The sequence below is a fragment of the Myotis brandtii genome, unplaced genomic scaffold (genome assembly GCF_000412655.1).
Source record: "Myotis brandtii unplaced genomic scaffold, ASM41265v1 scaffold658, whole genome shotgun sequence".
Taxonomy (NCBI): Eukaryota; Metazoa; Chordata; class Mammalia; order Chiroptera; family Vespertilionidae; genus Myotis; species Myotis brandtii.
The window spans coordinates 3,624,302-3,648,098 of record NW_005370558.1 but is presented as its reverse complement, the minus strand read 5'-3'; the positions used below and the strand labels follow the sequence as shown (position 1 = coordinate 3,648,098).

At 45.2% G+C, this 23,797-nt stretch overlaps 1 protein-coding gene across 2 annotated transcripts in view; it reads left to right on the top strand.

Annotated features, from left to right (window-relative positions):
- ASTN2 (astrotactin 2) overlaps positions 1-23,797 on the top strand; it is a 668,892-nt gene that overhangs the window by 210,253 nt on the left and 434,842 nt on the right. For both annotated transcript variants that reach the window (XM_014528918.1, XM_005880933.2), the window contains exon 6: positions 7,844-8,011. In XM_014528918.1, the coding sequence (XP_014384404.1) occupies positions 7,844-8,011 (168 nt within the window). The remainder of the gene's footprint in view (positions 1-7,843; positions 8,012-23,797) is intronic.

Here is a 23,797-nt window from a genome sequence, read left to right as displayed (position 1 = left end):
AATCCCAGGGGGATCTTGGACACATCCCTCTCCTTCCTTAACCCTCTGATTATCGCTCACTAGAGCATTCATTCTCAGTGTGGACAACAATACTTAAAAGACATGAAAATTGACTTGGGGCGGGGGGTACAAGCACTATACTCCTTTTATGTACAGCAAAATAGTACATGAATGGGTATATATTACATTTTATGGATGGCAGGTGATTGGAGAAAGAAAAAGTCTAAAAAGACTCCTTAGTTGAAAAAGAAAAAAGGTTAAGAAACTCTGGGTGAGAGGAACTCAAACTTTTCTAACACTCTTAAAGATTAAAATTCTGATCTATTCTTCAGAGCTTTAAAAAAACTGTTTCCATGTAATAAACGAAAAGGAAGAAGCTGACCCTCTTTAAAATGGCCCCTGGAACGTCTCCGGGTTTTCTTAGTCTTCTCCTCTTTGTCATTTGCGCCTCAGTCACACACTTTACCAGGACTGCATATTCATCATGAACTTGCTGCCCCACCCTCTCACATCCAGGGATGCTGGACAAGTTTGGAACCAGGTCAGTCGGCAGACTGGTCGCCTGTGGGATGGATGGAAATAGCTTAGCTCAGACTAGCATTTGTATCCTGGGCTCCACGGAGCCCCAAGGGACCCATGGGTAGAACTGTATTCCAGTTATTGGTTCAGATACTAGCCATTATGTTTTCTACATTTGGAAACTTTATTCTGAGAAGTGATCCATGGGGATCCTTGACACAAATAAAGGTTAATAAATGGAGAAAGTGGCAGGGGTAAGAGATAGCTGTCCAATATGACAGGTGGCATATTGGTTCGCTAGGGCTGTCATAAAAAAGAAACGCACACTGGGAGGCTTACCGAACAGAAATCTATCTCCTCCCATTTCCAGAGGCTGGAGGTTCAGAATCAAGATGTTGGCAGGGCTGGTTTCTTCTGAGGAGCTCTCTACTGGACTTGCAGAGGGCTGGTGTCTCCCTGTATCTGCACTTGGTCTTTCCTCTGTGTGTCTGCACCCTAATTTCCTTTTATTATAAAAACACCAGTCATATTGGAGTAGAAACACCACGATGACTTCACTTAACCTCGTTTTCCTCATGAATGACCCTATTTCCAAATGCAGTGCATTCTGAGGTCCTGGGGGTAAGGACTTCAACACATGAATTTTGGGATGGACACAAGTCAGTCCATAACAGGCAGAAACAGTACAGAGGAATAGGTTGACGTTGATCCAGGGAAAAGGCAAAGAAAATGGCAGAAGGGAAGAGAGCTGGAAGTTGATCAGGAGGTAAAGGCACAGAGGTAAGTGACTGAAGACTCAGAGACACTCCACCCCATGACGCTAGAGCAGGGGTGGGGAACGTCTGGCCCTCGGGCCACATAAGGCCCACAAAATCATTTGGTCTGGCCCTGCCAAGGCATTATGAGTGAGTTAATTAAATGTTTGACCAAATATAGCAGGCTAATTTTTAAGTTGATAATTTTGTGTGGCCTGTAAATGATGTTATTAATATCCAAATGGCCCTTGGCAGTAAAAAGGTTCCCTACCCCTGCCCTAGAGACTGAGCGCCCAGCCATCCAGGTAGCCTCTGCCCACTCACAAACCCTCACACTCTGGCTTCTCCCCCATGTTTACAGAGGTCAGTGCTCACTCCTTCAGTAGTTCCCGGCCGCTAGCAGGCGGTTGTATGTACTCAAGCCTGACCTAGGGCTCTGTGGACCAGGGAGAGAGGAAAGAGTATTCTCCATGGGTGTGTGGGGTGGAAGGTAGATGGTCTCCTCATTTCTGTGTTGTCACAGTTTGTTTTTCACCCTGTTCCCTGGAAAGACATATCTCCCAGGTTCAAGGCACTGATTGATGGGTTCTGGGGGACACACAATATAACAGAAGATAGGAAATATTTAATTATTTTGCACCCAGAGAAAGAGAAGGAAAAGAGGGAGGAGTACTTTGGGCCAGAACGATTCCCTGAGCTTCATCAGTGAAAAGCATCTTTCAGCCATGGATATAACCTTTCACCCCTCTGCTCCCCATTCAGCTCTGTGTCCAGAGACCTCTTTGAAACCTTCTGTCCATAGTCCTCAGGGATCTGTGTCGTGATTCAAGATCTAATGAAGGGGCTTTGCACCTGCCGTCTGGCTCTCCGGACAGTCTTGGCTGGTGATACCTCCATCCGTAGTATTTTTAGTTCTCGTCTGTAACCTTCTGTTTCTTTGGGGACTGATGTGCCTCTGGGTTTTCATAGAACACTACGGAGTGGCCTGAGCTCCCAGCTCACCCCAGATCTGTGCTGCACAATCACAGAAGCAGGCTTATAATCAGTGTAATTGGAGATCAGAGTTAATGAGGACCTCCGTGCCCGCGCAGTCCCCTGAGCAACGCCGAGCTTCAGATGTAGATAAGGAAATGATTGGGCTGAACTGAAAATCCATTTGGCTAATTAGATGATATATATTCCCACAAGTCCGTGGGGAGGGCGGGAAATAGATATATTTTAAAAAAAGGAAACATGACATTTTGAAGTCGAGATTTTGGCAAAGTTTCATTCCAGAGTCTTTACTCTCTGGGGAGATTGATTTGAGCACAAAGAAGAATCTCAGTACCCAGAAAAAGTGGGGCACTTTTTACCTAAAGCCAAGGAAATAAAACAGGGGTCCACTGGAAAACTAGAGAAGTGTGAGACACATGGAATAATGCATTTGTGTTCATGGTCTTTACCTTCAAAAAACGTGCATTCTAGATGAGGGAGTAAGAAAGGGGGAACAAAAAGCACTTGTGTTTTGCCTTAGATTTGGCATCTCAGACTCCCTTCTTGAACTTCAAGTTCTCAATGGACATACATCCAGATCCTGGGACGGGAACTAGCACATAGTAGGTCTTCTTTTTTTAAATGAAGAATATATGCATGAGTGAATGAATGAATCTATAATATGGCATATATAACTAAGGTTGAGCGGAATACTGTCTAAATATTAGAGTGATTAAGAACAGTATGAGCCAACTCAGAAGGCGAGACTTAACATATAAATGCCACCTCAATTTTGCCTCGCTCGTCATTCTTCTTCGTGTCCTTCAATGTCTGGCTTAAAGACCAGCATTTCAAACTGGTCTCTGACACCCCTTTTTCCTTCTCTTAGATCCAAGACAAGCCCATTCTTTTCAGGCAGTTTTTACCACACTCTAGGTTGTATTGCAGCCATGAATGCCCACACCCTTGGTAGTCCATCATGTTCTTGATGGAGCCAGGCTATTTCTCATTCTCTCTGTCTATTCCTTATGCAACAAGGGGATTAGTAAATGGTTGAATGGACACATGAATTAAGCCTTGCTGACTGCATTTGCACAGTTTCCTCCTTTCACTACCTGATGTGCTATCTCTATGCCATATGGCCTGGCCTCGTCGCACTGAGTCCCCCAGCATCTCCACCTGAACCACCCACATCACAAGCCCATGGAGCGAACTGGAGCTCAGGACACACGATAGTGAAGTTCGAGTTTTGGGTTGAACCAGGGAGGCTCTGAAGGGCGGATTTTGTATTCTGGCTCTCACAGGATGGAAAGACTTAACCTTTGAGATCAGTGTTGGAGGCATTCCTGCCTCACAATCCCATGATAGAGGGAGTTGAAGTTCCCTCCAGTCAAGCGTGGAACTTTGATTTCATTAATTCACTCCGCAGACACTCACTAAACTTCCCATATGCGCCAGCCATTTTACTGAGGGCTTGATTGATAAGGGCTCATGAATAACTCATGACCTCGTCCCTGTAGGAAATCATAGTCTATCAGAGAAAGCAAAAGCCCTCCCACGCGACAGGATGCACACTGATGAGGGATGCACAGAGGGTGGGAGGACCACAGAGGGCCAGAGAATCCAACCAAAGCCCCTGATTCTCATGACAGCCTGGAATAATGGGCGGGTCCCAGTTCGGATGCTGCAGTTTCTATTTTGGCCACTTACTCTTTGTACAAATTTGGCTAAAACCATTGCTCTCTGAACCTCCTGTTGTCATTTGTAAAATGGGGAAATTTTAATCTTACAAGGCTCTCAGAAGGATTAGAAAGCAGGATGCATACATAACACATTCACCCCAGGGACTGGAGCAGAGAGGGTCTTCCAAGGATAGTGACTCCTGCTGCCATTAAAGCACCCATAGACCTTGTAACATCTTTCAGAAGAAGTCAAGGATAACCTGTGTTTGAGTTAGTCCCTTCCAAAGAGACTCACATTCCTCAAATTTGAGAGAGATCTATTAACTGGCATTGCATTTAGAGCTTCCAAATTTGTAAGAGATCCAAATAGTAGTCAAAATAGCTCCCGTGAGTTGAGATTTCACTGTGTGCCAGGGACTTCACATATTGTGCATATTGTATGGAGATTTGCTGTGTCCACATCTCTTGTTAGAACACAGGCACTCCTTTCCCAGCTGCCAGGATTGTTGGTGGCTGACTCCTCGCTCCAAGTCTTTCTCGGAGAAAGGTCACCCATCGAAAGGGACCACTTCACCCAAGTTTATGTCTCTTCCCCAGGAATAGCCCACAGCCTGTGACTGGGTAATGCTGAGGCGCAATGACCTGATGTTCTTGTCCTGATTCAGGAAAACTCTGAAGGACCACCCCAACTCCGGGCCCCCTAGGAGATGAGCTGAGGTCTTTGCTGCAGCTGTGTGACAATTCGACTTCTCTCTCTTGTGCAATCCCACTTTGCTCATCCCTTTACAAGGGCACACCTCCTCAGCCTCCTGCGTGCCAGGCTCTGCCTTTGAGTCTGGTTCCTGGGGAATTGGACCTGAGAGAAACACATTGTCTCACTTAATCTTTATGTTAACCCTGTGCAGAGAGAGTCGCAATTCACACTTTCATATGAGACGACTGAGGGTTTGTTTTCTTGCTCATGTTCGCAGAGCTGGTAAACAGCAGAGTGAAGATCTGAATGCACGTCTTGCTGACTCCTTCCTCTTTATCCCTGCTCCTTAGCTTTCCTGAAGTGATGGATTAGCCAAACGCAGCCCTGGGACAGAATTCAATATCCATCCCTCAGTCTTTAGTGAGAATAAATACAAAAATTATCCTTTTAAACAGCACGGCTGTGCTTTTCAAAAGAAAAATCTGTAGTCGGTTGTGATGTTCGGTGCCTCACATGAGGACCCGTGTGCCATGTTTCGGCTCAGTTCCAAAGGGGGAAATATGGCTTTGCAGATAGATTTGCATATCTTCCCTTGCCAGAGATTTGAAATATAGGATCCAGCAGACTTCTACTTTTCTGTTCAGCTGCCAAAGACTTTAAGGCCAACTTCAAATACAGCCATTTTCTTATCTCGGAGCCTGATGCTATCTACTTACTCCTTTTGCTTTTCCCATAGACTCCTCTTTCTTCCTCACCCAAAATCCCATTGTCTACTGGGCTTATTCTATGGGATGATATCGACCACAACATTTGTGTGACTTAGAAAAGATAACATTGCCTGCTGTACCCTTATCCTTCTCAGGGCATCTTAGATCTTCAGGGCAGCCAGGTAAGGTCTGATGTGATCCCGCCTCTGGCCATTGCCCATTGGACCATAGCAGAGCTGAGAGGAGCCCAACCATTGGTCAACAAGCAGGGTCTGATATGACCTGGCAGAGAGGTTGCTCTCAAACCCATCTGATGCCTATTAACTGAGTCCTTCCCTTGGAAATTTGCATTGTATACATGGAAAGATTTTGTTAGAGAGTGAGGGAGAGAGAAGAAAATGCAGGGAGAGAAGCTGAGTCATGTTAATTATGAAACTATTAAAGATCTCCTGCGCTGAGATCCCTAGATCTGCACGAATCTAGAAGAGCTCTCCAAATCCAGCCTGGTGGAGTCTGGTCCTATTTGAACCTTTGTTTCCCCTATAAAATGTTACCTTTGGTATACTGCAAAATACAGGCACTACCATTTACACCCTCTATGCAGCCATCCTAATGGATGTCTGTTCCTTGCCCCGCAAAGAATGTATGTATGCACATATATGTATAGAATCCATATACATGTGCATATATAAACACACATGCATATATGTAGTATATGTGCATACATATGTGTTAAAAGGGAACATTTTGGAGCATAAATTGCTTTCAATAACAAATTTAAGCCATTGTTTAAAAATTGGTTGATTACCATAAAAATCTAATTTTCCAGACTCTCCTGAAGAAACTGACGGTCTGCTCGCTGGCCTTTCCCCCCATTTGGCCAGAGCTGGCTGAGCTGGGGTGCAGTTGATCCCTTTCGATAGAACCTGCAGTGCTCAGTTCACCCCAAACTCCACCTCCCTATTGTTTCCCAGCATTGAGGTGTTTTTGCTGCACAGGTGCTGCTTTTTTTTTAGAGGTGCTCGAGATTTCTTTGAATTTCTCTCTCTAATAGAAAACCAAACAAACAGCAACAACAAAAGCCATGCCAAGAAGCTATGCTTAGCTAAGATTTGGAAACAGCATAAGTGCCCATCAGCAGATGAATGGATTAGAAAACTGTGGTACATCTACACAATGGAATATTATGCTGCTGTAAAAAAGAAGGAATTCTTACCATTTGCAACAGCATGGATGGAACTGGAGAGCATTATGCTAAGTGAAATAAGCCAGTCAGTGAAAGAAAAATACCACATGATCTCACTCATTTATGGATAATAAAGACCATTATAAACTGATGAACAAAAATAGATACAGAGACAGAGCAGCATCGAACAGACTGTCAAACTACAGTGGGAAGGCCGGGGAGGGTGGCGGGGGAGGGTAAGAGATCAACTGAAGGACTTGTATGCATGCATATAAGCATAACCAATGGACACAAGACATTGAGGGGTAGGGGAGTCTGGGGGAATGTCAAGGGGGAATAAAAAGGAGACATATGTAATACTCTTTGTAATACTTTAAGCAATAAAACAAAATTTAAAAAAAAGTATATACATATAGAGCTATAATGATATTAACTATAATTTCAGAACTGCAAATTACCTTATTTATATTATCACTAGTGTCCCGGTGCACAGATTCATGCACATTGAAAGGAAATTAATTAGAAGAAATATTTTAATATCGCTATTCACCCTTTCTCTATAATAGAAGTGTCAACCAAATTCACGATCGACAATGACAGATCAAAACACACGTGTGCAATTGGCGCCAGCGAGAGCTTTATATGTATCACACACGCCCAAGTCAACTTAGCCTTTTATGTATATAAAATAAACTTGCTTAATTAGACCTGCAAAAAAAAAGAAGCTATGCTATTTCCTTTATGCTCAACTGGTCTCTCCCACCTGGCCCCAGTGGACATCAGGGAATCCTGTTCCAGAGGACATGGCTAGGTTGACGGGGACATGCACTTTCGTTTTCTTTCAGATTTTAATATTGCATCATTCTTTACTAGGACAAGTCAGCTACTGGCTGAGCACTTTATCTACATTATTTTATTTCATTCTCACAGTAACCCTTTGGGGTAGGTCCCATTAAAATTCCCATTGACAGGTGAAGTAAACAAGGCCCAGAGTCATTGAGTGACTCACCCAAACTCAGTGGCTGGCCAGGGTGAGCTCAGGATTTGAACCCAGGTCTCGCTCAGTCGCAGGGCCTGACTTAATCACTAAGTTGAACTGTCTCTCATGCCTCACTTGTCTTTGTCTCCACTGGCTACTGACACCATGAGGGTGCATTGTAAATGCGTGTAGACTATGTACATGCATGTAGACAGTGAGAACAGGCGACTTTGGGTGTGTGTGTGTGACTTGTATGTACTTCTGTGTTACTGGTGGCAGCATCAGCAGTGAGACACACCTGCACCTAAAATCAGGGAGAAAGTAGCTATCTTTCTCTATTCGCCCACAGGGAGCAGCTTTGTGGTGAGCGAAGGGAGCTACCTGGACATCTCCGACTGGCTAAACCCGGCCAAGCTGTCCCTGTATTACCAGGTCAACGCCACCTCCCCGTGGGTGAGGGACCTCTGTGGACAGAGGACGACAGACGCCTGTGAGCAACTCTGCGACCCGGACACCGGTGAGCCATGGGCGGGGCTGGGAAAGAGGAAGAGAGGATCTGGCTGGAGGGTGGGCTGCCCTCCTTCTACCTGAGCATCATGGCTTCTGAGGGATTGACAAGGGGCTTTATGTAAAGATCCATCAATCCAGTTGGTGCTTAAAGTATGTGCTGCCATTGGCTGACATGGGAGAAAGTTCTCAGGAAACCACAGAATCTCAGAGAGTCTGTAGTCCAGCTCTAACAAAGCAGTGTCTGAATGTCATTGCACATCCTGAGCTTCCATCTTGTCTACCTCCGACTAGCAGCGTGGTCTCCCTATCATTTTTCCAGCTTTATTGAGATATGCTTGACACATAACATTATGTAAGTTTAAGGTGTACAGTGTGATGGTTGAATGCACGTACATAGTAGGAAATGACTCCCATGATGAAATTAACACCTCCATCACCTCACATGCCATATTTTATGATGCTGACATGTAAGATCTTACTACCTTTCAAATGTATAATAGGCTGTTGTTCATTGTATTCACCGTGCTGTACATTAGATCCCCAGGATTTACTCATCCTAAATGGGGAGATGTTGGTCACAGGGTACACACTACCTGGTATTCTTCAGTAGCACAGAATGAAAATAGCATCTGCCCCGCATGCACGCCTGTTGTCTAGATGGAATGAGCTAATGCCTGGGAAGCTCCTAGCATATTCCTGTATTCACCCGCTCGACAGGTATTTATTGAACAGCCGGGCACTTTTCTAGGCATTGGGGACACGGCAGTGAACAAAATAGGCAAAATCTCTGCCCTGATCACATTGAAATTCTAGGGAGACATTACATCTGCAGTGTCTGACATAGCAGCCATTAGCCACATGTGGCTGCTGAAATGTAACTTAATTAGAATTAAACAAAAGTAATCATTCAGGTCCCCAGTCACATTTTAAGTGTTCCAAAGCTACGTGTGACTAGGGGCTACCTCTTGGACAACTCAGGTATAGAAAATTTCCATCATTGTGATGAGGGGTTGGGGGGACGAGAAGAGATAAAACAAAGAACTTATATGCATAGCCCATGGACAGGGGCAATAGGGTAGTGAAGACCTCTAGGGTAGAGGTTGGGTGGAGGGGAGTAAAGAGGAGGGAATGGGAAATATCTATGATACTATCAACAATAAAAAATATATTTAAAAAGAAGGAAAAAAAGATTTCATCTTAGTACACAACCAGGTAAATATACATACAGCTTGTCAGGTGATGGTCAATGCTGGAAAGAGCACCGAGCACAGCTAGCGCTAAGCTGGGTGGCAGCGGCATTGTTGTTACCCAGACAGGATCAGGGCAGGCTTCTCTGAGAAGGGGGCATTTGAGCAGGCGCTTTCAGCAGGGGAGGGAAGCCTGCCCCTATCCGGGGAGAGGTCGTTCCAGGCAGGGGGATGAGCAAGGGCAGTGCCCTGTGGCAGGAGCGCAGGGAGGTGCCCAGGGTTCAACACTAGCAGGAGACCCCCTGTGGCTGGAGGGGAGCCAAGGGAGGGAGCTGGAGGCAGACTTGAGAAGAGGAAGACAGTGGAGGGGAGGGTTAGGGGGTTTAATAGAATGATGAGGACTTTGGGTTTTACTCTGAGTGAGATGAGAAGTCACTGGAGGATTCTGAGCATAGGAACCACATGATCTAACCTGCATTCAACAGGATGGGTCTTCTAACCTACATTCAGCAGCATTGCTCTGGCTGCTTGTGGCCAATTGACATAGGGTGATGAGGACTTTGGGTTTTACTCTGAGTGAGATGAGAGGTCACTGGAGGATTCTGAGCACAGGAACCACATGACCTAACCTGCATTCAACAGGATGGATCTTCTAACCTACATTCTGGCTGCTTGTGGCCAATTGACATAGGAGCAGTCAAGGGCACTGTTATTCTCATCGAGGCAAGACTTGGTAAGTGGCTTGGACCAAGGGGGTTAGGGGAGTAAATCTGAGAAACAGTCCAATTCCGGATATATGTAGGGCGTAGTTTTGATAAAATGTGTTGCTGGATATGGGAGGTGATAAATAGAAATCGATGATGATTGTAAATTGTTCTGTCAAGGGCACTGTTATTCTCATCGAGGCAAGACTTGGTGAGTGGCTTGGACCAAGGGGAGTAAATGTGAGAAACAGTCCAATTCCAGATATATGTAGAGCATAGATTTGATAAAATGTGTTGTTGGATATGGGAGGTGAGAAATAGGAATCAATGATGTTTGTAAATTGTTCTTTCTGAACACTGGGGTGAATGGCTTTACCATTTGCTGAGTCAGGAGGTAGGTGCTATAGGAGGGTCAGGGTTGAGGTGAGGGAGATGCAAAGTGCTGTTATGAGTATAAGTTCAAGGTGACTACTAATCACCAAGTGGAGATGGAAAATGGGCTTTGGGGTCCAAAAGTGGAATGCAAGGCAGAGTTCTCAGCTGGAGACAGAAATCTCTGAGTCAACAGCATAGAGATGACCTTTAAACCCATGAGACACTCTCTCTTTATGGTAAATGCTTAGTAAATGGACAATGTCTAATTCATAGTTATTGCTCAGTGAGTGGCCATTATTAATGTCCACAAATAGGGAAACAGGAGTTAGAGAAGAGACTTTCCAAGGTCATAAGGCAAGGAGAAAGGAAGCTGGTATTAGAAGTCCGTTCTCCTCGCTCCCTCCCGTCCTCTGCCCCTTCCTGCCATGTGTGTCGCTGTATTTTCTCTGGAGCCTCATTCCTCTCTGGCAATCTTGCCTGGAAAACTTATGCACAGATGCCAGGGGGCAGCCTCTGCCCAGAGCTGAGAGGTCTCCTTGGCCCAGTGCTCCCTCGTCCCAGTTCTCTCCCACTCCTTTTTTTTTAAGGTCATGTTTTTACCTGATAAGAGAGAGAGAGATATTAATCGTCTGCCTCCTACATGCCCCCTATTGGAGATCAAACCTGCAACCTGAGCGTGTGCCCTGACCCAGAATCGAACTGGCGACCTCTTGGTTCATGGGATGGTGCAACCAACTGAGCCACACTGGCCAGGGCTCACCCTTCTCTGTGGGCACCAGTTGAGAAGTGAGGACAGGGCTACTCCAGGCTCACCCTGTCTCTGCAGAGTCAGGCCAGGATTTGGTTTTATAACCACCATTCTCTCTTACCGGGTAGTTGGGAGCCTGTTTAGATACACTTTTGCAGCCTTTACCTAGGCCTGTTGGGGAAGCTGTTTGGAAAATGTGATGCAGCTCTAGTGTACCATTCGACCAGACAGCTGGGTCTTCTCTCTCTTCATTTCAGACATTTGTGGGCTCACCCTGTCTCTGCAGAGTCAGGCCAGGATTTGGCTTTAAAACCACCATTCTCTCTTACCGGATAGTTGGGAGCCTGTTCAGACACACTTTTGCAGCCTTTACCTAGGCCTATTCGGGAAGCTGTTTGGAAATTGTGATGCAGCTCTACTGTACCATTCAACCAGACAGCTGGGTCTTCTCTCTCTTCATTCAGACATTTGTGCTATAGAGCCTCTCTCTTCATTTCAGACATTTGTGCTTTAGATCTCTCTCTCTCTCTCTCTCTCTCTCTCTCTCTTTCTCTCGGTAATCCTTACCCCATAGGCAGGTAAACCTTGTAGAATTGTGTGCCCCTGGATCTACTACTGCTCCTTTTTGTCTTTCTTTCCTTAAGAAGGAGGGAAGGTTATTGGTGGGAGGCGACAGAAGAGTCTCTCTTTCTCTCTCTCTCTCTCTCTCTCTCTCTCTCTCTCTCTCTCTCTCTCTCGGTAATCCTTACCCCATAGGCAGGTAAGCCTTGTAGAATTGTGTGCCCCTGGATCTAGTCCTGCTCCTTTTTGTTTTTCTTTCCTTAAGGAGGAGGGAAGGTTATTGGTGGGAGGCACAAACAGTGGGTCATCCAGGCAACAGACATGCGTTAGCCGGTTTTAAAAATGAGCAGCTCTTCCACCAGTATCCCCTAGAATTAAACACACTCAGACACATTCACACACACACACACACACACACACACACACACACACACACCCCTTATAGCTGAAAATGTCAACAGAATCCACTGACCTTCTCAGCTTTATTGCTGAGGATATTGACATCCAGAGAAGACAGGTGAGAGGACCAGAGGTGTACCCCCTGCAGATGGCAGAGCCAGATTCCAACCCCGGAGTCTGTGCTCAGAAACACTGCTTGTCGAGCCTCAGTGGGTCTGGAGTGGGGCCTAAGGTTCCGCATTTCTAACGAGCTGCCAGCGATTGCTGGTGCTTCGGGCTTAAAGGATACCCTTGGATGGCAAGGCTCTGCACGCTCTCCCTCCCGAGTAGTCCTCTCATTTCTACAAAAGCAGTAAAAGGCCCAGCCACCCTAGCTGTTAATCTAATTATCTGACAAAACCAGGCTCGCTTATGTCACCTCATCTTCTGCTTCTATTTGCCATGTGCCCAGGGCTCCAGGCACAATACCTGCAGCTCCCTAAGACCCCATGCCCTCGCACACTTACATCCCTTTCACAGACTGTGTCTGCCCCCTGAAGTAGCTTTCTTCCCCTTTTAACAGGAGACCAGGGGTTCCTGTTAATTTCTGTTTTAATCAACCCAAACATCCTTCCTCCCACAGGAATTTCTGGCTCGCCATCCCCAGTCCTGACATAAAGGGGCCCCCTTCTCTGCTCTAAAACCCTCTGTGCTTTCATGTGGCATAGACTTGTCCCTGTCCAGAGTCTTTATCCTTTCCTTGTCTGGATCTATCACCCGACTGCACGCTTTGTTAGGGGCTGAGGAAGCGGGATTCAAAACGTGTGCCTTGCTCATCTCTGTGTCTTTAAAAACTTAGCATAATGCTGACATATAATTAGTTCACAGAAAATAATGATGGAGGGAGGGAGGGAGGAAGGGAGGGAGAGAGGGGGTAACTTTCCCTCCCCATGCTCCCTAAAACAATTCTATGCACTATTATTTAGCTTCTTCCTCTGTATCCACTTATGTATGTGCTCAAATTAAGAGTTCCCCAGCTCTGGAGAAATCAGACCACCAAGCACTGCCCAGGCCAGTTGCCTGACCTCTAGGATACTCTGTCTCACCCTCCACTGAGCCACTTCCCCAGACCCATCCCTCTGCATTCTCCACTCTGCCCGAACTCACACTGTCCCCCAAACACCCTTCCCTTCCCACAAAGGTTCTGTCTCCTCCCTCTCGCTGGAATGTCTTCCTTCATTAATTATTTGCCTTCCAAAGTTCTATTCACTTAACTGTCTTTCATCCCTATTTGGTGAATGGATGACATCTACAGTGTCATCAGAGTACAACCTCTGTTGTATAAGAATCTGATTAAAACATCCGTTATTGCTGCCCAACCAGTGTGGCTCAGTGGTTGGGCATCAACCTATGACTCAGGAGGTCACGGTTCGATTCCTGGTCAGGGCACATGCCCAGATTGCAGGCTTGATCCCCAATGTGGGGCATGCAGGAGGCAATGATTCTCTCTCATCATTGATGTTTCTCTCTCTCTCTCTCTCTTTCCCTCTCTCTCTCTCTCTCTTTCTCTCTCTCTCTCTCTCTCTCTGAAATATATATGTGTGTGTGTGTGTGTGTGTGTGTGTGTGCGCGCGCGCGCGCATGCATAAATCCATCAGTTATTCCTTAGAAACTTATCTATCCTGCTAAATGTAACCTCCTTAAAGCCAAGAACTATATCTAATTTATCCCTGTATCTTTCCCACCCCAGTGCCCAGCAAAGCACCCTACTGCTATAAGCCCCTCAGGCCATACATGGATGGGGCTCTCTACAAATGAAGAGTGGAAATGGGCACATAAGATCCCTGCATATATTTTCATGTGGCTTGACTCAGACCCACTTTGCAAAATTTACTTCAGTTCATTAGATTTGATTCAACGAAGATTTTCTTAATTCCCGAACTTTTAAGTCTGTGTCGAGTGCTATGAGAAATCAGACACATTGGACAATATTCCTGCCTTCGTGGATTTCACATTTTCACAGGGATGAAAGGAATATGCTCATGTACAGCGACAATAAAAGACACCACTGGTATAAATCAAGGGCTCACACCCCTAAAGTACCCCATGCCTAGAGAAGAGGGAGGGATGTATTCTAGAGCTACATCATGGAGAAGATGTCCTTCTAGCAGAGCCTATGTAATTGGTAGCGAGAGTGAGTAGGACGGGTGCTTTAGCCAAAGGAACTTCATGATTGCAAAAAAGAGGAGGGAAGTTTGGAATGATTCCAGAAACCAGAGAGTGGAGTAGTGCTGTTCTCTAGAGAATGTGCTCACATGGGTTGGAGGGAGAGGACTAGGGGAGTGGCGAGGGATGACATTGGAAAGGTAATGTGAAGAGACCTCATAGTGAGATATGGATCTGAAGATTCTGAGAACCACAGGACTTAGTAAGACTATGCTGGCCACTGAAGCGGTAGTGCTGTTCTCTAGAGAATGTGCTCACATGGGTTGAAGGGAGAGGACTAGGGGAGTGGCGAGGGATGACATCGGAAAGGTAATGTGAAGAGACCTCATAGTGAGATAAGGATCTGAAGATTCTGAGAACCACAAGGACTTAGTAAGACTATGCTGGCCACTGAAGCAGGGAAACTGCCCTTCACATCCGTCTGACCATTTTCGGGAACATCCACGCCTGAGGGAACAGCTGGGCATCCCCTCTTTTGCCTTTCATCAGGAATTAGAATTTGGGGGACATCATGGAAAAACCAAGTCCCCAAGCACTGTACATACCCAAGCCTTGGATCTGTCAGAGATGGCTCAGTTTCCCTCAAATAAGCCCCTTCTCCTATGGGTGGGATGTATAGGGTTGAACAAAGTCATGGAGTCCGAGCATTGCTCATCATGCCTTACCAGCTTTACTGGATATGTCAGTAGGAAAGCTCATTCCTCCCAACGGAGTGGGGAAAAGGAGGGAAGTGGGGCGATGCCGCTGCTGAGGAATATGTAGTGGTCATGATGCATGGGTGAACCTGGCCAGGTGTTCCTGGCTGTTGCATCGTAGCCCAGCTCTCGTGTGTTTTTCCAGGGATTTTTAACAAGCCAGCTTTACTGGATATGTCAGTAGGAAAGCTCATTCCACCCAACTGAGTGGGGAAAAGGAGGGAAGTGGGGCGATGCCACTGCTGAGGAATATGTAGTGGTCACGACGCATGGGTGAACCTGGCCAGGTGTTCCTAGCTGTTGCATTGTAGCCCAGCTCGCATGTGTTTTTCCAGGGATTTTAACAATTAGGACCACTCACAGGCCTGATTATGGAATTGGATCCATGGTGTACTGGAACTGGCTTGTATGGACTCCTGAGAGTTGATTGTTATCATCTCTTTCCATCTCTTTGTTCAGTTATGTCATGTAACTAGCTTGGAAATTGGCTAGTATGAGCCAAAAATCCACAATTTTTGTAAAATTAGTAAATATTACAAAGCACGGCTTATTTTCCTTGCGAGGCCGATCATTAAATATTTACCATCATAACAGTGGGTGGGATGAGAACAGACCAATCAAGAACCAAGGCAAAGACGTGCCTCAGTGAAGGCTCAGTGCAGGCTTGTTCCTTCCCAAAATAGACTGCCATTGCTCCTTGTTCCCACTTTGAAGACAGAAAGTGGACATGCGAGGACTGCGTGCTCTAGTCCCATGACACGGAGCACCAAACAGTTCAAATGATCAGGCTTTGTCTCTGAAGAATGTCATCTTAGGTGAATCTTATTGTGACATTTCTAGTTCTGTGCGTGTGTGGTATCATGCTAAATTCTGTATAGAAAATCTTATGGCCCAAACCACATGAGACCACAGCAGAACACTCATTCATTTAGTCATGAATCCATTCATCTATTTATTGCCTCATCCAAGCGTTTGGTGAACCAGAGTAGAACTGGGATATCCTTCGGAGTAAGACCAAACCAGGTTCAAATCCTTGTTTCTCTGATTGCTGGTTGTGGAGCTCTGGACAAGTCATTAAACATATACAAGCCTCATTTTTTTGCCTATGTGAAAATGAGGAGAATAGTTCTTATTCTGCAGGGTTGTTGTGAGAATGAGATGAAAAATGAAGTTTAAAATTCACCAACTGTAGTGTCTAATATACAGTGGGCACTCCAAACATAGTGCCTAATTTTATTTGTATAATCAGTTATTCAGTCATTTGTGTATTCACTTAATTAATTTAATAAATTTCAAATAATGTACCAAATACAGAGTGTCCCCAAAATGAATACACCCTTTGAATAATTCATTCCAATGGGTTAAATCTGAAAAGAAATAAATATCAATTGAGCTATCAAAAAAAAGTGTGTAAGCATTTTTTGGGACACCCTGTATTTTAAGAGATACCTTGAATCCAGCAATGAACAACTGTATTGGATTATGGGAAAAGAAAGTAGGTTAGAGTCCCTGTCCTCTAGGGCCTGACCACCTAACGTGAAACTTATAGTAACCTGGACATTCCTGTCTGCTGACCTTTCCTTTAGTCCCCATGTGACTTTTAAACTTGTGCAGTGAACAAAGTCCCAGGCCCTCAATCCTAGTGCCAGCTTTGCCAGTAACTTTGGACATGTCACATACCATGAACCTGTATGTTCCCTCTCTCCAACAAAGAGCTTAGTGGACATTTTTCATCTCATTCTCACATACTTTAAATACAATACAGGTCTGTAGAGGTCATCTCGCCTCATCAGATGGGGAGACTGAGGGCCACCAAGGCTAAGCAGGTTGCCCAGTGTCACTCAGCAAATTAGTAGCAAGATACAAATTGCAACCTTGAATAGTTCCTGAGGTATTTTCCAGCGCAAAATCTGTGTTTCTGTGACCTTTTAAGCACTAATAACTTAGAGCATAAGTATGATTGAAACAATTTGTAGGTGGCATTTAAAGCAGATTGAATTTTCTTTTCAAATTGATATGAACTTCAGTCATGTTCACCATCAAAATCAGTTTATTTTCTTGTCTTCAGCAGCCACTTTTCATTTGCAATCGGAATGAAATGATAATACCCTGGGTGCAGTTATGTCATCATGCATGTGTCTTATATCTCACTAAATATTTCTCAGGTTCACATATTGTTTCTCATATTTGCTGGAGCCATGTATTACTAAAGTTTAAAGGGACACAAGGATTTTGCGAAGTTGTAGAGTCCAAGAATTCACAGAGATGGAAAACGCCCTGCCTTGAAGGAGATTGTAACATGGTGGGTTTCTAGGTAACGTAGCAGATGTGTAGGATTTAAGTCAAGTAGTGCATAGGTGAGATGTGCAGTTAAATGAGCAGGAGAGAGCCAACTTTCTATCACACCAGAAAAGAGAGATGTGTATATGAGAACATAAGTTTTATAAGAACTTGCCTTTGCTCATATTGTTTATTGCCATATCTCAGGGATTGAAACAGTTCCTGCATCAATGCATGTTTTGGATGGATGGATGGATGGATGGATGGATGGATGGATGGATGGATGGATGTGTGGATGGATGGATGAGGAGCAAGTTTCAGTTACTGAAATGTTAAGGCCTGGGCGATAGATTGGGTGCCTTGTTCTGAGGTCAGGGCCATAGATAGCTCTTTGGGCACTGACAATGTCATTTAGGCTAAATGTTTTTGTTTTATAATTTATCTTTATTGTTGAAAGTATTACAAATGCCCCCCTTTTTCCCACTGACCCCCTCCACTCTGCACCCACCCCTCCCAGGCCTTCACACATACTGTCTGTGTCTATAAGCTCCCCTGTCAATCTCTCCCCAATTCCCCACCCCCGCCTTCCCTCAGAGATTTGTTTTTTGTTGAACCTTTATCTGGTGCAGCTAATTCTCTTCTGGAAGTCTCCTTCTCTCTCGAAATGGGTACTAGTCTTTCTTGAACTCAGTTAAAGTAAGCTCTATCTCTTACCTGTTCAGGATTGGTCTGTGTTGACTATGCTGCTACTCTGAGGGGCCTCAACTGGGGAAATCAGTCCTCCATGAAGTGAGCCCCTCTGATCCTCAGAATCCACAATGCCATGTACCCCACCACTCCTTGGTATTGAACTTGACTGGGACCTGATTTAAACAATACCTTGTCTAACTGGTTGCCAATTAATATGCCCCATGTATTATTATTCAGACATGCAAGATAATGGAATCAAACTTTAAAAAACCATTTTCAACAAAAGCCATTCAAAGAACAACAGCCAACCAAGGTTGTTCTGCTTAAAGTCCATGTAAATGAACGTTAATTATAAAAGCCCGTTTATCTCACCAGACTCATCCAGTTTGTGCAGGTTCATTATCTATATATAGCAGATGGAGGTGTTAGACAAGGACCAGATGTAACTTACAGTGAAGAGAATCCTTGTGGAGAGATATCGAGGGGGTACATGAAAGCCGGAGTAACAATAACAATGTATTATGCACTTACTGCGTACCGAGCATCATGCTGAAACTTTACATAACTACCTTGGTTTCCATAACAACATCCTAGGTGGTTATTATTGCTTCCATTTTCCATCGACAAAGCTGCATCTTAAAGTACATGATTGACATTCCCAAGGTCATATATTTACTAAGTATCACAGCTGGGATTTGGGCCCAGGCTGAGTGACAAGCTACTGTTTCAGGGAGTCCGTGTGTGAGAGAGTTTGCTTAGCAAAGAGAGAGGCAGTCTGGCATTCTCTTTGGATAGTGTTTGCAGAGAACTCTCGGGGGCACGTATGAATCCTTTGGACAAAGAATTTATAGAAGGAGTTGACGTGAAAAAGTGAAAGGACCCAGTCAGACTCTGGGGACAAGGGAAAGGTGCAGAACTGAGAGGTGGACCTGTGGCAGCGTGTTGGAGTTGCAGGGAAACCATTTTATATCTCTGTTTGGGAGTCTTGCTCTACTTGGTTTCAATGGGTTGTAAAATGTGATGTTGTGGAAGAGGGTTGCGGTCCTTTGGAAAAGGACAATCTGTGTCAAAGACGAGGCCATAAAGTGTCAGAGAGCCCACGATGGGAGGCAACAGGACTGACTGCTCAAACCTGGGGAAGGACGAGGTTGGAAAGGGCTGCAAAACCGACCTTGAGCATTTTTCCTTATTGGGAACTTGCCAATCCCACTGAAGGTTCAAGGCAACTTTTGCTTCTGAACTTGAAAAAATAAAAAGATGTGAGAGGTCTGAAAGCTCGTATTGTAAAGTGGCACGTAGGAAGATAACGTGAGGTATCTCTGATGGTGATCCTTGGGGTATTTTCCAAAAAAGGAAGGCGGCTCTCAGTTTCTGAGACTAGAATTTATCATTAAAACATATAGTCTAATGCATTTAAGTTAGGTTCTATATTTAATTGTATTCAACAAGTATATTACAAAAACATACAAGGGCCTCCAAAAATGGTATTCCGAAAAAGATTCCAGGGAACTTCTCAATGTATTGTAATACCTGTGACCGATGAGTCATCAACAGACAAGGACATGGAAACAGAAGATGGGGCACAAGTACAGGTTGGAGTTGGAGAGTAATTGGGATCCACACTCCATGTTGTGAAGTGTTCTCACACGTGTAAATGGTGCATCATTTTCAGCAGCCAGTCTGACAGGGAGTCTGTAGGTCTCTTTGGAAGCAGAAGTCTGCTCCCTGCCCACTGCCACTTCTTCACCTCTCCTCCCTGTTTCAGCGTAAATGCCACTTCCTCCAGGAGGTTTTCGCTGGCCTTCTAGAGACTCAGTCATTGCCCCTCATTTATGCTCCATTAGTGTACTCAATTTTCCCTTTATGGTAAATAATAATAATAATAATAATAATGCACATTACATAGTGCAAACTTGTGCATCAGGCAGTCTTCCAAGCACTTCCCATATCTGACCTCATATAATCCTCTTCATGACCCTATGCAGTAGATACAGTCAGACTGTAACCAAACCGAGAAACATCAGATATAAATGGAGCAATATTTAATATGCCAGTAAGGAAAGCAGGCTGTCAATAATAACCATAAGACACTAATCGTTACCAGACAAGTCCTCATTTCAGGGATATTAGAAAGTGGGAAGTTACATCATGTAATGCCCTGTTATCGCCATGTGCAGATGAGGGGAATAAATCACGTAAGCTAATGGATTTTCCCAGAGCCATGCATCTAGGATGAGGTGGAGTTAAGGTTGGAATCCTAGAAGTCTGGCTTCAGAGTTTAACCTCCTCACCACTAGCCTGTACTATCAATACATCATCACAGCTTGTAATCACAAACCTAATTGTGTGATTCTGTTTAATTACTAGCATCTGAGAGTCTGTGTGTCTGTGTTACTCGCTGTTTTATTCTCAAACCCAGCCCACCGTCTGGCACACCGTTGATGTTCAGTAATGAGTAGTGGAATGAGTGAATGGAAGAAGTACTGGATTTGGAGACAAATTCCATGGGCTTCTTTCCTAGATCTGCCATTTTGACTCCTGCTGTGACCTTTGACATGCCGCTTTGTTCTCTAGACCTCCGTTTCTCCATTCATAATTTACATGAGAATCTTTCTAAGGGCTCTCCAGCTCCCATGTTCTAGGTACTGCCAACTTCACCGAAAGCAATGCTCTGCCCATCTCTGGCACCTAATGTCATCAAGATGCCAGGCCCTGACAATGAGCAGAACAGATAAAAATCGCCACCATCCTGGAGCAGTGGTGGCACAGGGCAGACAGGTGGGGGCAAGGGGTAGACAGGTCACTGGAATATGTGTAGTAACAAATAAACAGATTGTATCATATGCTAGAAGATGATGTGTTATCTTTATGTGAAGGGGCTGCGAGAAGAGGGGGCTGTGGATATGGAAGAGAGGAGTGATTGTAAATTGAATTAGGGCCCTTTAAGGGCAGATTGGGCTTCACATGTTTGAGGAAGATCATGGAGGAGGAGGTGGCTCACCTTCCCTGGGTATTAGGAGGTCATACGATGGGGTCACAGAGGGACGAAAGGCTAAGCCTGTGGGGCCTCGTAGACACTGCAAGGACCTCGGCTTTCAATCTGAATGCAGTGGGCGCCTCGGGGGAACTCGAGCTGAGGACATATGCCAGCTGACCTATATTTTGGGAGGATCTCTCTGGCCACTCTCTTGAGAAAAATATCTGGGGATAGAGGCAAGAGTGGTAGGAGGGAGGCCACTTAGAAGGCTGATGGGATAATGTAGGCGAGAGTTGATGGTGGCCTGGGCCAGGGACATAGCCATGGAGGTGGAGAGAGTGCTTGGAACCCAGGTAGTGCATTTAATTCATTGCAGTTGTTGAGCAAGCACTGATTATATGCCAGGCACTGTGCTCTGTATTGGGTAGTGAGCAACAGCAGCTGCCCTCCCTGTCCATTAGAACTTCCTGTCTAATGAGCTGGTTTCATGCTTTGACAATAGCGATGAAAAATGCTACTGCTGTGTTCCCCTCCATGTGTAGGGGTCCCAGGACCAGTGTTCACTCTGTCTCTACAGAAAGGGCCCAGGGGAGGATGACAAGGTCTTAGTCTGCTCGGGTTCTCACAAAAGAATTGCATTGACTGGTGGCTGGAGCAACAGAAATGTGTATCTCACAGCTCTGGAGGCTAGAAGTCCAAGATCAGGATGTCTAGAAAGGGCCCAGGGGAGGATGACAAGGTCTTAGTCTGTTTGGGTTCCCACAAAAAAAATTTCATCGACTGGTGGCTGGAACAACAGAAACGTGTATCTCAGCTCTGGAGGCTAGAAGTCAAGATATCGCAGAATTGGTTCCTGGTGAGGGTTCTCCACCTGGATTGCAGATGGTCAACTTCTCAGCTTCTCCTTTTGTCCTCACATGGTCTTTCCTGGGTGGATGCAGGGAGAGAGAGAGAGAGAGAGAGAGAGAGAGAGAGAGAGAGAGACCGTCCACTTCTTATAAGGACACTAATTCCATCATGAGGGCCCCACCCTCACGACTTCATCGAACCCTAATTACCTCCCAAAGGCCCCATCTCCACATACCATCACATTGGGGACTAAGGGTTCAACATATGAATTTGGGGGAACTACAGACAAGACACTGCCACCCCCTTAATTTGCTCCAAACTGCGCTGCCCACATGGTGGGCTGTTTTGTTTCTAGAGAGGCAGTCAGACCAAAACTGAAATAGTCCAGGCATCAAATTCAGACTGAAATCTTGGCTCTGCCTCTAACTAGTGGTATGGTTTTGAGCAAATGGCTTCATTTCCCCCCTAAGCCTCAATTTACTGCTCCTTTTCATCAGATTATTATAACTTTGCCAGGTTATTATGATGATTATAATCAATACAAAGTACCTGCCACATTATATGTCAAATATTCAACAAATGGGAATTATTGAATCAGGGGCAAAAAGGACCCCCAATGTTGGCAACGCTTAACCCACAGAGGACTTAACTGTGATGGATTTGAAGGCATGAAGACAGATTCTGAGCAGAAAGGATCTCCACAGAACCATTTAAAACACACATGCGCTTAGCAATAGCCATTTCTGGTTGTTTGATACCACAGGTAGGGAACCAGCCCATTGCACCACACTGTCCTTTCTCCTCTCTCTTGACTGAAGGCAGCTTTCACGTCAGTGTAGATGATTAAAGGCCTGTGTGTGTGTGTGTGTGTGTGTGTGTGTGTATTTCCATCCCCACCTCCTGGTTACAGTATTAAATGTCCCTTAATTAAAACTTCATTAATTGGCTCTGTAGCGACCACAGGGGCTGGGGAAGGCACACGGAGACTGTCCCGCAGGACAGCGCGTCAGGATTTCACACTCCTCACTATACAGGTCACGCGAGGTCAGGTGCCTCTCCCTGGACGGTGTACACAGCCTGCTGTAATCTCCCTAGTGACCAGAAATGGGCATGCCAGCGAATCCTGACTCCCTTGTGAGGATTGGCGCAGGCCATGTGGACACACGCGGCTTAATTTTAATGATTCACAACAATTCTCCATCACATACCAGCCAATGTGGCGTAAAGATGTTTTATAAGTGAAGCTGATGGAAGGAGACCTGACTAGGAGCGGTGAACACACAGTAAATATACAGATGATGTAGTATAGAATTGTACACCTGAAACCTATATAATTTTATTAGCCAATGTCACCCCAATAAATTCAATTTAAAAAAGGAGAGAAACTGATGGGAAGTGGCACTGATTTTCAATTAAATTAATACCAGAAAGTGGGGGCTGGCCAAGGTGTGGGGTGAAAAAGAAGAGATGGCATTAGCAGACAATGAATGTTGTCTTTGTTCCAGGCACCCTTGCATGCTATAGTTTATGTGATCTTCACGTTAACCCTTGAAGTTATAGACACACTTTCCTTTTATAGACTCCCTTTGTGGATGGATGAAATTAAGGTGAGTCTGGGGATTTAACTTGGGCCTCTGACCCAAACTCAATTTCTTAGCACTGATGATGCTATCAAGGGAAGCAAGGTGTAGAGTAGAACAGACAGAAACACACACACTGAGAAAACTGGAGAAGCAGAGACCAAAGAGAGAAACTGAGGCAGCTACAAAACCACAAAGATTGAGAAATAAAGGCAGGCAGAGGTGACGGATGGGGAGACCCATGAAAGAGAAGAGAGATACAGAGGTGCGGGGGAGTAAGAACAAGAATTGCATATAATCAGGCGTGAGACTAGCAAAGTGAAAATTGGCCGGTTCAGCTGAATGTATACATTATGTAAATGGTATAATATTCCAGATGGAAGGAAGTGGGAAGGACAGTTCTCCAGTTTCCATGGAAGCTCGCTGGGACCCTGGCCATCTGCCGGCAGCTGAGGCTGGGGCCACTCTGAGCAAGGGACCGTCTAAAGCAGAGGGCAGGAGTCACACGCTACCCACAGGCTCTCCCACCCTGGGGTGTCTGAG